The 16,458-nt window shown below is 41.0% G+C and overlaps 1 protein-coding gene across 1 annotated transcript in view; it reads left to right on the top strand.

Annotated features, from left to right (window-relative positions):
* Positions 1-1,672: 1,672 nt before the first annotated feature.
* PSMB7 (proteasome 20S subunit beta 7) overlaps positions 1,673-16,458 on the top strand; it is a 58,508-nt gene continuing 43,722 nt past the window's right edge. Inside the window, exons 1-5 of the mRNA XM_027104904.1 lie at positions 1,673-1,797; positions 2,230-2,323; positions 3,322-3,419; positions 4,889-5,029; positions 10,538-10,653. Of these exons, the coding sequence (XP_026960705.1) occupies positions 1,682-1,797; positions 2,230-2,323; positions 3,322-3,419; positions 4,889-5,029; positions 10,538-10,653 (565 nt within the window). The 5' untranslated portion in view covers positions 1,673-1,681. The remainder of the gene's footprint in view (positions 1,798-2,229; positions 2,324-3,321; positions 3,420-4,888; positions 5,030-10,537; positions 10,654-16,458) is intronic.

The following is a 16,458-nucleotide window of genomic DNA, read 5'->3' on the forward strand; positions in this document are numbered from 1 at the left end:
TCTACTTGCTGTGTAAATTTGAGCAAGTTACTTTACGTCAATGAACCTTAATTTCCATCAGTAAAGTGAGTTGAATTACATAGTTACCTTTGAGGCTTGTTGGCAGGATGAAATGAATGTGCTATTAACAATAATAGCTATTTATGGAGAAGTTCTACATGCCAGGATAAATGCTCTCTACATACAATTTTCTTTTTTTCTTTTTAAATTTAATTAATTAATTTATTTTTGGCTATGTTGGGTCTTCGCTGCTGTGCGCGGGCTTTCTCTAGTTGTGGTGAGCAGGGTCTACTCTTCGTTGCAGTGCGCGGGCTTCTCATTGTGGTGACTTCTCTTGTTGCGGGGCACGGGCTCTAGGTGCACAAGCTTCAGTAGTTGTGGTGCACGGGCTTAGTTGCTCTGTGGCCTGTGGGATCTTCCTGGACCAGGGATTGAACCCGTCTCCCATGCACTGGCCGGTGGATTCTTAACCACTGTGCCACCAGGGAAGTCCTCCACATACAATTTTCAATTTTCACAGCAGCTTTTTAAAAACTGAAATTAACATAACAAAAATTTCACCATTTAAAAATGTGCGGGGCAGTGGCTTTTAGTATATTCACAATGTTGTGTGACCATTACAACTACCTAATTTCAGAACATTTTCATCATCCCAAAAGGAGACTCTGTATCCATTAGTCACTCCCCATTCTCTCCTTCCCCCCAATCTCCCAATAACCACTAATCTACTTTCTGGCTGTATGGATTGGTTTAGTAAGGACATTTCATAGACATGGAACCATACTATTTGTGGCTTTTTGTCCCTGGCTTCTTTCACTTAGCGCAGTGTTCTAAGTTCAATGCTTCATTCCTTTTTACGGCTGAATGGTATTCTGTTTCATGGATGTACCACATTTTGCTTATCCATTCCTCAAGTTGATGGACATTTGGGTTGTTTCCATTATTTGGCTATTATGAGTAATGCTGCTATAAATATTTGTGTACAAGTTTTTGTGAACAACTGTTTCCAGTTCTCTTCGGTATATACGTAAGAGACAATTGCTGGGTCTATGTTTAATTTTGGGAGGAACTGACAAATTATTTTCTGGAGCAGCTGCACCATTTCATATTCCCAGCAGCCACATGTGAGGGTTCCAATTTCTCCACATCCCAGCCAACACTTGTTATTTTCTGTCTTTTTGATTATAGCCATTTTAGTGGGTGTGCAATGGTATTGCACTGTGGTTTTGATTTGCATGTCTCTAACGACTAATGATGGTGAACAGCTTTTTTTACAGGCTTCTCGTTCATTTCACAGCAGCCTTTTGAGGCAGCTATTATCCCCATTTGACAGCAGAGGAAACAAATTCAGACAGTTGAGAGGACTTGCTCATTGCAAGGAGGTGGTGGAGCTGTGCCTGGAACTTCAGTGTCTCTGTCTCTGAAGCTCCATGTAGTCGAATTAGCAGTAGAAACCGCTCTGGTCTGGTGGGCAGGAGGCCTAGTCTCTGGTGTGCCCACCTTGGGTAAGTCCTTTCCCCCCGACTTTTCCGGGTGTCAGTTTCTCCTCCGCGCCACTTGGGGTGCTATACTCCAAACATCTCCAGGCTCCTCTAGGAGCCCCTAACTCTAAGATCCATCACCCTAGCGCGGAGTTTCCTCCGCCCCTTCAGCCCTCGGTTGCCGGCGGCGCCGGAAGTGCATGGCTATTTTCGTTTGCTCCCGCCCCCGGCCCGGAAGTACTTTTTCGGGAAAGATGGCGGCTGTGTCAGTGTATGAGGCACCGGTTGGAGGTTTCTCTTTCGAGAACTGCCGCAGGTGTGGCCATGTCCCGGGCAGGGTTCAGGGCGGGAGTGGGAATGCGGTGCCGGGGTCGGAGTTGGGTTGCGGTCTGAGCCGGGAAGTCCGAACGAATGGTGGAGCGCGGGGCCCGCGGCCCGCGGCACCTGTGACTCAGGGGAATTAGGGCCTGAGCGTGTTTCTCCTGAGGCCGGGTCGGCTCTTCCACTTCCCCAGCGCACCGGGACACCCTCCATCTCCGGGATGGTGGTGCGGACCCTCTCAGACGCTCTCTTCGCAGAAAAGCGGGACAGTAGTCCTGCTGTTGGGAGGAGCCAGTGAAACAGATGGGCTTGAAAGCAAATGCTAGTAGTTTTTGCTTCTCCCGAGTTCCCTATTAGAAACTCTTCGTGCCAGTGCGGCGCAATGTGGTCCTGCCCTTCAACCCTTTATTCTCTCATTTGCTCTCAGAAATGCCATCTTGGAAGCCGATTTTGCAAAGAAAGGATCCAAGCTTCCAATGGCCCGGAAAACTGGGACGACTATCGCAGGAGTGGTTTATAAGGTAAGTTGGGACAGGCTGAGAGCAGCAGTGTCAACTAATTTCAGGAACCAGGCCCCTTGGCCTCTTTTACTTCTCTGGGCTGTGTGAGGAAGGGCACATCTTACAGAGTACTATATCAGGAAAAGCTCCTTTAGGAGAGACTATGTCAGTTTTGTGCACTTATCGACAGTTTATATACTTTGCTCACTCTTCAGTTTTCGACAGGAAGCCAGTTTTCTGTCTTAAGTTACTACTTTAGGAAGCAGGATGATGTAATGAGAAAACAAAAATGTTTAACCATTTAGCTTTTTTGCGGCCTCTAACTTTGGGCAGGTCATTTTCCTTCTCACAGCCTCACTTTCTAATCCATCAGGTGGACATAATAACTCCTGACTTAAATTGTTGTAAGGGTCAAAAGAGATAACTGGTTATTGTTGTTAATGGTAAAAAGTGACATCTTTTAAAAAGAAATTGACAGGCGTGGCTATTTTTTTTTTTTTTTCCCGGTACGCGGGCCTCTCACTGTTGTGACCTCTCCCATTGCGGAGCACAGGCTCTGGACGCGCAGGCCCAGCGGCCATGGCTCACGGGCCCAGCCGCTCCGCGGCATGTGGGATCTTCCCGGACTGGGGCACGAACCTGTGTCCCCTGCATCGGCAGGCGGACTCTCAACCACTGCGCTACCAGGGAAGCCCAGGCATGGCTATTTTAATGGAAAGATTTCTGCATCTTAATCCAGACTTTTCTGATATTGGCTCTGTGATTTGTAAGGAATTCACTGAATCTCTGAGCCTCATTGAAAACAGGAATGATAGTTCCTACTGCCTACTGAGGGTTCAACCAATAATGTTTATTAATAAGCTTTTCGTTGAATGCCGAAAGTATAGCACAATATTTCAGCGCGTGGTGGGGTGGTTGGGGGAGCAGGGGATGGTCAACATTGTTTTTTCTAAACTAGAGTAGAGAACTGTGGTTTGTATATGTGAAGTTGTTTTAAAGTATATATTTCTTAAAAATAGGATGGCATAGTTCTTGGAGCAGATACAAGGGCAACTGAAGGAATGGTTGTTGCTGACAAGAACTGTTCAAAAATACACTTCATATCTCCTAACATTTAGTAAGTATTGATTAGTTTGAATGACTCATTTTTAAACATGTCAGGGGTAAAATTAAATTTACTCTTTCTCTCTAAAACCTGTTGTTCAGCCTGTATTTTCTTTCTGTCTCCCTTAAATGGCATTTCCATCCATCTGAGCTAGCCATCCCCAAGTCCTCTTTTTTATTTTAAAAAATATTTGTTTATTTATTTATTTGGCTGTGCTGGGTCTTAGTTGTGGCACCCTGACGCGTGTGGGATCTTTAGCTGCAGTGTGCGGGATCTTTTAGTTGCGGCATGCAGGCTCTTAGTTTCGGCATGCGGGATCTAGTTTCCTGACCAGGGATCAAACCCGGGCCCCCTGCATTGGGAGCACAGAGTCTTAACTGCTGGACCACCAGGGCAGTCTCTCAAGTCCTCTTTTTGCTTTAATCTTCAGTTCATTTGGTACCCAGTTCTGCCTTCTGTGTGCCTTTTGAATCCACTCCCTTCTCTCCTTCTCTCTACTAAGGCCTTAGCTCGGATTCTTTTTTCTCAGCTGGATTATTGCAGTTGTCATTTAAATGGTCTCTCTGCCTTTGGCCTTTTCTTTATTTGTATTGTTCACTCTTCTGTCATGTTGGGTTTTGTAAAACATGGATCTATTATGTCCCTTTCCTGTTTAAAAACTTTTCAAGAGATTTTTCACATTTCCACACTGCTTTCAGGATAAAATCGAAACTCTAGCATGATATTCAAGATCTTGTACAATTTCACAGAAAGCTTACCTTTTCATCCTATTTAGCTGCTATCACTCTATGTTCCAGTTATACCTGGGCTGTCCCTATTTCCCTCATGTCCCTGTTCTCCGCATGTCCAAGCTGTTTTACCCTTGCTTTTGCTAGCCCCTCTGCTTAGAAATGCCCTTTCTTCTTCTCTGTATAGTGTTTTTATTCTGTCCTTCCAAATCCAGCTCACATGAAACCTCTTCTCAAAGATCAGAGTTAACTGCTCTCTCCTCCAATTTCCTACAGCATTTTCTACCTATGCTACTATATTGTATTATATGTCTCCTCCACTCAAGTTTGAAATCAAGTGCTATTACTGTGTCATATTTTCTTTATTCTCAGCACTTTGGAGCTTAGTACTAGATATTTGGTATCTAGTACTAAATACTTGGTAAATGTAAATTGCAAGGCTTTTGACATTCCTTGCTTTTTTGTACAACTTGGATATTTTCTAGGATCAGTAAAATGCACACTCTGTTCAGAACATAGAAACTAATGATTTGAAATATTCCACTGGGCTACAGAAAATATATTTGCATATAATTAGATGTGCATTCTTAATTTTATGTCTATTTAAGCTTGGTTAGAGCAGTTACAGTGCAGGTATACTCAAAAACATCTCTCTATGTCCCTGAACTTTGTGGAAGTTTTCCAAGAAGCTCCACTTCTAATTGAGCCCTTTGGTAATTGAATTTCAGCTACGTTTCTAATTGTATTTTTTAGTTGTTGTGGTGCTGGGACAGCTGCGGACACAGACATGACAACCCAGCTCATTTCTTCCAACTTGGAGCTCCACTCTCTTTCCACTGGCCGCCTTCCCAGAGTCGTGACGGCCAATCGGATGCTGAAGCAGATGCTTTTCAGGTAAGGTTCCAGGATGGGGATTTCTGTAGTATTTTTTTCTTATGTCTTAGATTTTCAGCCAAGGGAAGCCTGGAAGCTCGAGGAAAGGCATTAAGAAATACACATTTTATTCCAGAAATCAGTTGTTACTAAAAAGACACTTTAATTTCATAAGGCTTTTGATAATGTATTTGAATTTACAGGATCTGGGTTTTTTTTTTTTTTCATGAATGAATCACATGTGACCAATTGAGTCATTTCCTGAGGCTTAGGGTATTGCTGGATAAAAAAACCTTTTTTGTTCATAGTAAGAAAGAGCTGGAAGGAACCTTTGAGTTCTTCTTGTGAACACACACAAACACAAATGATTGTTTTTTCTTCCTTTTTTAGGGGCAAGATAACAGTGAAATGAAAAGTGATTATTTGTAGTTGGCTGTAAGTGGGTAGGATAGCGTTACTATTAACCAACATTTATTTGTTTGTGCCAGGCCCTGTGCTAAGTGCTTTATGCATGATCTCACTTTATCCCTTTAACTCTGAGTTAGGGGCTATTAACATGTCTAATTTGTAAATGAACAAACTGAGGCTTAAAGAGATGCATTCATTTGCCTGACCTGACGTTCACTCCCTGCTGACTCCCACAGAGTTCCTCTTAGTAGTTTTGTTTCTCTTTTTAGTCCTTACGATCACATCATCACTTTGTGTTTGTATAGGTCTAGACAGTTTTCAAATTTTAAGTCCATTTTCTCATTTGCTCCTTATAAAGAGAAGAGAAGCAATGTAGTATAGTGGAAATAGCCTGGACATTTAGTCTTGGGTTGGAATCCTGGCTTCTCCTTTTGTGACCTACCTTAGCTTTAATAAATTCTCTCCTCTTTCCTTCTTTATAGAATGTGTATCATGATACCTTTTTAAAATTTTTTAAAAAGTTGGTCAGAGGCCTATATTCTGGTCCTCATCATTCATTAAGCAACCTGCACAAGACATTTTCTTTATCTCTGTCCCAAGTCGTAGCAGCTGCATCCAGGCCTGTGAGAGTTAAAGGGGAGCAGGAACAGAAGGCAAAGGTTGTAAGCCGGCAGCTCACAGGCCGTATTCAGCTTGTAAAGAAATTTCATTTGGGTCACATAGTGTTTTAAAAAAAATAGTGGCAAATAATTATAAATTGGGAGCTTTGAATTTAAAATATGGATTTCCAGCTTCTTCTGATAAAAGCTCATAAAGCGGGCGGTGATGTGGGACTGAGTGGCCGTTGTTGCCTTTGGAAGTGGGAGCATGTGTTCTGGCCTGTCAGACCTTGCATGGCTCACTTCTCTGTTTCCTGCCTGGCCCTTGCCTTCCTGTGAACTTGCAGGTCTTCGTCTACAAGTGTAGCATGGCCCCTGGGCTCTCAGGAAGTGGATATGAGGTTTAATATAGCTACGCAGCAAGGCCGGTAGAATAGTTCCCATTTTACAGCAGAGGATACCAGGGTTTATGAGTCATATGGGCAGGAAGCCTAGTCCATATCTACCCAATTCCTACTCTGGCTGTACTGAGCCTTTATGTCAGTGATTTCCATTTATTTATGTATATAATCATCATCCTAATCCTGGAGAATTATCACCTATCAAATAAATTCTTCCAGTGCAGTGTGAGAACTTGTTAAAGCACATCTGTTGTCAAGATAACTGAAGACATTTGTGATTTTAAATGTAAAGCTCCCTCTGGTGGTTTGTGTGGTGCATTACATTTAAAACAATTTTTAAATTTGTAAAATTGCAGTAAATATCATTTCAAGATTGCTTGCAGTGTCATTTAGCATTTAGCTAAATCTAGCAGATGTTTCTGTTAATCTCTTTAGAATGTTTCAGGAATTCTAAATTCTCTTTTTTCAGTGTTTTATTTTTAGTTTAACATACTTGGTAAAAGTTAAATTTTATCAAAGTTTTGAGAAGAACACAAAAATTTAAACCAGGATAATTATGGTTCTTTATGTCTTTTGACATTTTTGTTGAGTTACGTAAAGTGGGTCACTAGTATAAGAGAAAAATCATAGGATTTGACTTTAGAACTTTGCCTCAGATCCTGTCTACAGTGCTCACATTTGTGTAACTTTGGGCTGTTTACCTCACCCTTCTTATCCTCAGTTTCTTCCTCAATAAAATGGGGATAATAGTTCTGTCTCTCTAACTTTTGGGGAGGAAATGAATAAAGAAACAAGGCTTATGCAATGCCTAGTACAGGGCCTGATATATAGTTAGATCCTCATTCAGAGGCTGAAAAAAGAATACAAGGTGTACTCTTGCTCTCTTCTTCCCCCTGAATAATCTATTTCCTTGTATGTGAATAAGTGAGAAAAGAGGGTTTGATAAACAGAAGTCTTTTTCCTTACTTCAGCAGTACTTTTATTTAACTTCTGTGGTGGCTATATGTAGAAGATATCTGTGATACTTGTTCCTTCTGAACGTAGAAGCTTCTTGTTGAGTCTAGCAGAGAGCTTTGATATACTGTATTCTGTATTCTGGAAACTATTTGAATATGTAGAGGCTTTAAAATTTTATTTTATTATATTGTAATTTTTTTTTCCTTACAAAAGTACTATATATTCATTGTAGAAAATTCTGAAAATACTGTAAAGCCCAAAGAAAAAATAGGCGAGAATCACATTTTGGCTGGTTGTATATACTCCTAGACTTTTAAATTTATTTATTCGTTCGTTCATTCACTTGATCATCCCTTCCTCCCTTCCTTCCATATTATAAGTGCATGTTCACAGTAAAAAAGCTAGAATATATAGATAAAAAATTATAGAAATTATCTGAATTTCTACCACCTATAAGCAGTCGGTGCTAACAGATTATGGTACGCTCTTCAAGGTTTTTCCTATGTTAAATAATACATATTTTGTTCTATAAAAATGGGATCATAGTTGTGCTTTCTATCCCATAATGTAACCTAATCTTTTCACCTACCAGTGCCTCTTCAATAGTTTCCATGTTGGGGTATTTCAAAAAGAAAACCTTTTTATAAATTATTATAAAAGTAATGTATGATCATTGTAAAAAATTCAGACACTATAGAAATGTGAAAAGAAGCAAGTAGATTTCAGCTGACACTCTGCCACTTAAGCACATACACTGTGAATCTTTGAGATCTATTTTCTTAGACCTTTTATACTAGGCATATATACTCATGTATGTATTTGCAAAAATGGAATCCTGCTATATGTGTTGTTTTGTAACTGACCCTGTTCACATAACAGTATATTGTGAATATTGTTCCCATCAGTAGACGAGCTCGGCATCCAGAGATTTTACCTTGAGCCATGGAGGACTTCTGTAACTCCTGAAATAGTGAAAAATTTTTGTGTGTACACTTGTTATGGGCGAGGGTTCCACAATTTTAATCATTTTTTCCGTGGGGTCTGTGCCCCCAAAAGTTTAAGAACCATAGATCGGTATCCTAATTTTTGTTGGATCACAGTAATCTATTTTATTAACCAATTTTTGAAGATTAACAATATTGCTTACTTTAAAGTGTTTAAGGTATTGTAAGGTATTCTGCCGATCCTTTGGAATATAGAATCTTTAGGTACTTGTGTTATTAATTATTTAAGCTATATTCTAAAATAAATTCCTAGAAGTAGAATTGCTGGGTCAAAGGTAGGCACATTTAACATTTTAATATATATTGCCAAAATTGTCCTTGAGAAAGATTACCATCGGTAGTGCATGAAAAATGCAGCATGGTTTTTAACGATTGTGTAGTGTTCCATTGTATAGCTGTATTAGTTTAGCTAATTCTGACTGTTTCCACTTCTTTAGCATCATAAGCAGTTACCACAAAAAACATTCTTATGCATTCATTTCTGCGTATTTGTCCTTTTATATCAATAGAATTAGATTCCTGGAAATAGAATTTCTGGATCCATTTTTAAGTATTTCATTGACTTGCCAAAATATCTTAGACTCTTCTAAAGTTATCAAACAGATTATGTTTTAGCTTGGAAGGGAACTAGCTGGTTATTAATTGACTTTAACTAAGCAGCGTGTTTGGCAGGCAGTTGATATAGTGGATCAAGCACTGGGCTGAGGGGGGAGTGGTGGATCTGGTGATTCTGGCTTCTCATCCCAGAGCGCTGGGATCTAGTCTTGACCCTTCTGCCAGCTCATGCGGCTTAGGACCAGTTTCTTCCCTTTTCTGGGCCTCTGTTCCCTCTTGAGGCTGCTTTTAAAATCCTTTCCTGCTCTTTATTTTTTCACTTATAAATGGAAGATTTGAAATAATAAATTGGTAATCAAGGGACACGGGAAATACTGGACTCGACCTAGAGCGCTTTCTGATGGGTAGCTATGTCTCAGACAGTCTAAAATTATGACTTTGATTGGTTCTTGTGTTATTTATATCAGTTTTAATGATTGTATCATTAGGCAAATTCAGCATGTGTTGGTTTCATTTTTCTTCCCAGAGATTTAAAGGCTCACAGTGGAGAACTTTAAATCCAGCATGTTTATCTAGCATAGCAGTTCTAATGGTAAAAAATTGAACCAGATACAAGGAAAGCAATCTGTAGAAGCGGAAAACCAACTAAGTAGAGGGTCCAAAGGAACAAATACATGCAGAATTAAACAGAGGTGGGGGTGAGGCGGAAAATGTATTCTTGCCCATGTTCCTGAGAGATACAGTTTTAAACTGTGGGCAGGAGCAATGGGTTTTATATAGGCTGTCATGGAGTTACTTCATTCACTTCCCTGCATGATGAACTACTGCTTTCTTTTACTCAGTATGAGCTCATATCTGTCATAATTTTGTGGATTTATTCAAGGGAAAGGTTTTTTTTTTTTTTTTGCGGTACGCGGACCTCTCACTGTTGTGGCCTCTCCTGTTGCGGAGCACAGGCTCCGGACGTGCAGGCTCAGTGGCCATGGCTCAGGGGCCCAGCCCAGCCGGCATGTGGGATCCTCCCGGGCCGGGGCAGGAACCTGCGTCCCCTGCATCGGCAGGCTGACTCTCAACCACTGCGCCTCCAGGGAAGCCCGAGGGGAAAGGTGTTTTGACATTACCTATTTTCCTATGAGGCTATGGTGAGGTTGATAATTTGAACAGCTTTAGTTGAGCAACAACTCACTGTTGACTTGAAGGGAGCTTATCTGCTAAACACAGAGAGGTATGATGGGAGGGGTGCTGATGATCTTTGGAGTAAGCCAAGCTTGGCTCTGAGGCTTAAAAATGTCTTTGGGTTGGTTTTCTCTTCTCTACCATGAGAATTATAGTGTCTTCTTTTGAACGGGGTTGTGAGACTAAGATTATGTAAGGCACATGGAATGCCTCACACAATTTACAGTTTTTATTGGCTGATAGTAGATGTTCAAGTATGTTCGCTCCATTCCCTATTTTTTTCCCTTCAAAACAGTAATTATTTAATGAAGCAGTAGTAGTGTAAGAAAAGCTTTTTATTGTCTGACTTCAAATACAACTTTCATTTAAGTTATAGTGATGCAATGTAGACTCATTTTTGTTTTTTCTTATGCATACTCTTATCACCAGGTATCAAGGTTACATTGGTGCAGCCCTAGTTTTGGGGGGAGTAGATGTTACTGGACCTCACCTCTACAGCATCTATCCTCATGGATCAACTGATAAGTTGCCTTATGTCACCATGGGTGAGTGTAATGTTTCCCTGATGTTTCAGAATCGTCTTATTTACTAAGGTGGTCTCTTAAAGTCGGTTTATTTCCTGATAGAGGAGGCAGTGCAGTACAGTGCTTTGATTCCTTCTACAAGTATTATTGAGTTCCTCCTAGGGATTAGGCCCTGTTTTATGTGCTTGGGATATAGCAGTGAACAAAATTTAGATACAGATTCTTGCCTGCAGGGAGTTTATATTTTAGTGGGGGTGGACAGACAATAACAGCAACAATTATAAATATATTTATATGTTAGAAAGAGATAAATCGTAGAGAAAAAAACAATGCAGGTGATATTATACTTCAGTTATGCAAGATATTACCTTTGGGGGAAACTGAGTCAAGAGTGTACAAAAATGTGATGTATTATTTCTAACATCTGCATGTGAATTTACAATTATCTCAAAACAAAAATTTAAAGAATGTTAATGCAGTGCAAGGGGACTTGAGAAGGTTAAAGTAGGTTCATGAAGAAGGTGAGGTCTGAGTGGATGGGCCTCCTGGGCAGAGGGAAGGCTAGAGTGGAGGCCTCACTGGGGGAATAGGCCCACGCAGAGATTTTTTTTTAAGCTAGAGTGACCAGAGTTCCTCTTTGCCACTTAATCTCTGAGGGATCCTGGGCATGTAATTCCTCTCTGAACCTTGATTTCCTTACTTGTGAAATGGTATCAGTAATACCTACCATGCATACCAGGTGATTTATAATGATTAGAAATAATGTGTATAAAGCATCTGGTCCAGTGCCTGGCCTATAAATAGTAGCTACGCCTGTTAGATCAGCCTTGTACATTTGTATTTTAGCTCTAAATGCTAGATAAGAGTACTTTTTTTTAAATGACTAAAAAAGTGATCAAATTATATTTAGAAGAGTTGGGATTTTTGAATTTAACTTTCATGCTAAATTTCTGAGTGAAGTTGCATATGTCCAGGGACTTCCCTGGTGGTCCAGTGGTCAAGACTTCACCTTCCAATGCAGCAGGTGCGGGTTCTATCCCTGGTCAGGGAGCTAAGATCCCACATGCCTCATGGCCAAAAAACAAGAACAGAAACAATGTTGTAACAGATTGAATAAAGACTTTAAAAATGGTCCATATCAAAAATCTTTAAAAAAAAAAAAAAGAAAGAAATTGCATATGTCCAGTAACTTGAACAGGTCATTTGTAGCTGGCGTTTTTCCAGCTGTTGTTTACCTTTTGCATTTTTTGTCTTGGTATCTTGGCTCTGCAGAGCCAGGAATAATGGCTGCCTTGAATAGTTTGGAAATTGCTAGCTTGAGACTTTGCTATTCCATTCCATGTAATGCACAAGCGTCTTATAAGATTTGTATGCAACAGATGTTCCATGTTTGTGAGAAGAATGATTTGTCCCCAGATACTGTATGGAATAATTATTTTTAAATGAAGATACTTACAGTAATTTTAGAATTGCTCTGTTCCATTTTATTTGTTATTTCCATCAAAGTAGTGTTTTTATTTCCCTCCATTTGATGCCTTTAAATGGTAGTAAAGGTGGAATAGCCTTTTCTATTAAGTAGTTTCATTTCTTCTTTTTTTTATTTAAAAAAAATTTCACACTTGCAGGAAAGTAACAAAAATGTACAATGAATAGTCATATATACCCTTTACTCGTGTTTGTCAATTGTTAACATTTTACCACGTTTTTGCTCACTCTCTCATACATTATTGTTATTTTTTGGTGTATGGAACCATTCGAGAGTAAATAGCAGACACCATAACCCTCTATCTCAAAATCCTTTAGGATGTTCTCTTACATCACCTTGATAAAGTCATCAAAATCAGGAAATTTAATATTGATACAAAGCCTTTTCATTTTTAAGATGGAAAAATTGAATTGGTTTCTGTTGCTTTTGAACTGTAGTAATTTGTCTTACGAGCATAATCCTGAATTTAGGAAAAGTTGTTGAAAGTGAGTAAAGCAGATTTGTGTCTGCTCATTTCATTCCTGCAACTCCACTTTGTGCTCTGTCCTGGCTGACAGTGATCTTGCTTCCCTCCAAGTCCAATGTGAGTCCAGGGTGATGGCTCCACAGCTTTGATTTTATGGCATACTTCTGCTCAGAAATCATCACTCTCCACAGTCTGGTTTTGCTTTCATAAGAGATTAAGAAGATTAAGAAGAGCAAGACATCAGTAACACCTGATTTTAGATACACAAGTAAGTTGTTACTTTGAGGTTTAGTTTGTTTGTTCATCTGTTCATTTATCAACTATTTCTTGAGTGCCTTCTGTGTAAAAGCACTGTAGCAGGCTTCACAGAGAGAGGTTGAATGTCTGGATCCTTACCCTCAACATATTCCCAGTGTAATGGGGGAGATAGCTGTATAAACTGACAAGGGCAGTAGGTACAAAGGCCATTGGAGGCCCAAGGGAGAAAGGGTCTAAACTGGAAGATTTCACGGAAAGCTTCACTTCACTTGAGCTGAATCTTAAAAGAAGGATAAGTTACTTTCATTCATTTATCAGATATTTATTTAGCATCTGCTGTGTGCTAGGCACTGGGAATATAGTGGTCAACACAGCACCTATCCTCAGAGCTTATAGTCTCTGCGGGAGATAGGAATTAAGTAAATACACATTAATCTAAAAGAATGCACTGTGCTAAGTGCCCTGGAGGAAAAAAACAGTAATAAGAGAGAATACAGGAAGGAGCATGTGGATAATGGGTGTTTGGGAAGTCCTTACTGGGCAAGTGACATGAAAACATTTTCTAATGAAAGTAATTTATGAACATGACAAAACATTCAAGTGGGGAAAAATATTACATGAAAAGTCTCTTTCGTATTTCCCCAAAGTAACCACTGTTAAGGGTTTATTGTGTTTTTTTCTCAAAAAATGTTTTATGATCCATCTATATATATCTCTATCATCTGTCATCTATCTGTCAATCCCTATTAAAAATACACAGCTGAGGTCATGCTGTAGATGCTGTTCCATTACTATTAACTTGTTTTGAATAAGTTTTTGTATCAGTGCTTGTAGATCTATATCATATCTACAACAACACCTTCATAGAATTGTATTACATGTCTCTACCATGATTTAGTGACCCATTCTCCTATTGATAAGTATATGTCTTGGTGTACTTGTGTAAGTACATCTGACAAATTCCTAGTAGTGGAGTTCTGGATTAGGGTGTGTGCATGTATTGCTCAGAATTCTCTGTTGTAATCATTAGAATCACTGGATGATTTAGGAAAGGAGGAATTTTTATTTTTTAAAGGATCGTAGGTGGCTCACAGAATAGCTAGGAGGGCAAGAACTGGGTTTGGGGCCAAGAACAGTTTCAGAAATAATGCTGCAGAATGGGCCATTGTAGGCGAAGGCAGAATGCTGCAGATCACACTGCTGGCCCAGCTGGCGCAGGCCCTGGCTCGCTGCTCACTCTGCTGCCCTGGCTGCCTCATCTGGAACTGAGGCTTCCTGCCATCTCATTCACTGTCTGAGAGTTCCTTATAGGGAAGGGTGGTCACTGTCCGAGAGTTCCTTATAGGGAAGGGTGGGTGCTTGGTTGGTGATGATTGGTGAGGCTCAGTCATCTGTTTATAAGGTGGGGGGGTTCCCCAGACATAGAAAGGAAGTATAGCTACTGGGCAGCCCCCCAAAGTGACAGATGGCTGGTCATACAGTGCATTTTACCTTTTGAGAGCTGTTGCCAAATTGCCCTCCAAAAAGATTGTACTAGTTTGTATTCCACCAAGAGAATATGAGAATGCCTTTCTCTTATAAACTCTCCTACTTTGGATATTCTTGCCAGTCTGGTAGGTGAAAGATGGGGAAAAGAAACACTTAAGCTGAGACCTGTATGATAAGTAGGAATTAGCCAGGAATTTGCCACCCTACTCCCTACCCCCAAGGGAAAGACTTTTCAGGCCCTGCAGTGCACAAGGGACCAGTATGGTCAAAGAACTGAAAGGCCAGAGTTTGCTGGATGGGTGAGGCAAGTGCAGTGGGTGGGGGGAGTGTTCCATGCTGGGGGCACAGCGGAAGAGGTAGAGGGATGAAGATGTACTGACGTTCAGGAGGGTGGGGCAGAGGCAAGGCTGGAAAGCTAGGCCGGAGAGAGTCCCTACAGTACAGGCTAAGTTGTTTGATTTTGTCCTGGAGGTTCTCGTATACTCTTTTCAAGCCAGGGGATGATAGGATAAGATTCGCTTGTTAGAGCAGCCTGACAGCTGTCGGAAGGAGGATTGGCATGTGGGAAGTCTAGAGGCAGAGACAGAGATTACACCTGCCCAGAAATGTTTATGTGTGCATGGGTCCAGTGGCACAGGGATGGTCACGGTCGTCACAGAGAGCACTCAGAAACCAGCCAGCCATTAGGCCACCTGCCGGGTCTCTGACCATCCTCTCCTGTCTTAGTGCCAGTTCCTTCCTGGCTCTTGACCACAGTGTTGCAGTAACTCCTCCACCGGGGTCATCTTCCTTCCAGTCTGGCTTTAGACCCTTTTTCTTCTTCCTCCTCCACATGTACCTTAGGTGTTTGTGGCAATAGGCCCCTTGCCCCCCTCTGAACTGCCTTTCCCACCCCGCTGCTGCTGTGCTGCCTTCTTTCAGAAATGCGTTTTCTGCCTCATCCAAGGTCTAGCCCAGAGGCCGTTCCCTCGTGACTGCCCCAGGCTGTTAGCAAGTCCCTCGCCGGTAATTTGGTGTGCAGCTTGATTCCAGGGTTTCAGCCGTGTCCAGACTCTCCTTTCCCCAGCTCTTGTCCTTCCTGCCCCTACAAGAATCTGAGATCTCTGTCAGTAGAATCTGTCTCACTCCCAGAGTCTCACGGAGTCCTGTGTGACTCAGTGAATATTTGATTGTGAATTAATTTTCTGATTCTCTAACTTGCTTGTGCCAAAGCATGTGTAAAACCTAGTGTTAGAAACCTTAACTGCTGTTTATTGTTTGTGAACAGTTTACAGTACCCCTGGAGTAGAGTTGGTTTAGATTGTGTTCCATTTGTGTGGCTCCAGTTGAGCTGTAAGGGAACAGCACAAAGCACTGCATATGTGATAGGTGTTTTTTTTTTTTTTTTTGCTGTACGCGGGCCTCTCACTGTTGTGGCCTCCCCCGTTGTGGAGCACAGGCTCCGGACGTGCAGGCTCAGTGGCCATGGCTCACGGGCCCAGCCACTCCGCGGCATGTGGGATCTTCCCGGACCGGGCACGAACCCACGTCCCCTGCATTGGCAGGCGGACTCTCAACCACTGCACCACCAGGGAAGCCCTTTTTTTTTTTAAAGCTTAGTATTATTTTAAATTTAAAGCATATTTGGAAGTGTCTCTGTGCCAGTATCTGCTGGTGCCATCGCATTATTTTCAGTTAAAATTCTGTGCAAGGGATGCTATCATTACCTGCTCATTGATGAGAAACCTGAAACTTAGATTTACTAACCTGCCCATTGCTGCCCTGCCTGTAAGCAGCAAAGCTGGGATTTGTCTTTCAGCGCAAGCAAGCCTGAGCTCATCACAGCTGCTTTGATTTTATCATCTTACAGATGTTCTTTCATTAAGCTATTAAGCTTTGCTCCTGAATACTAAAAATATTTATACAAATTCCCAAGGGGCATTTATTTGTTTGGCATATTTTTGACTGTTCTTTGTGTGGATTTTCTTTCCTGCGTATTAAAAACAGTATTTACTGAAACAGCTTTATAGTATCAAAGGAAATTTAAAAAAATTATACACAATTCTACCATCCGAAGACAATATGAATTTTATATTTCATTTCTTTCTGATCCAAGTCCGTTGTGAAGAGGCGCCTTTTATCGGAGAAT

Source organism: Aethalodelphis obliquidens, unplaced genomic scaffold (genome assembly GCF_003676395.1).
Source record: "Aethalodelphis obliquidens isolate GAN/ISIS:26980383/991018 unplaced genomic scaffold, ASM367639v1 scaffold7, whole genome shotgun sequence".
NCBI lineage: Eukaryota > Metazoa > Chordata > Mammalia > Artiodactyla > Delphinidae > Aethalodelphis > Aethalodelphis obliquidens.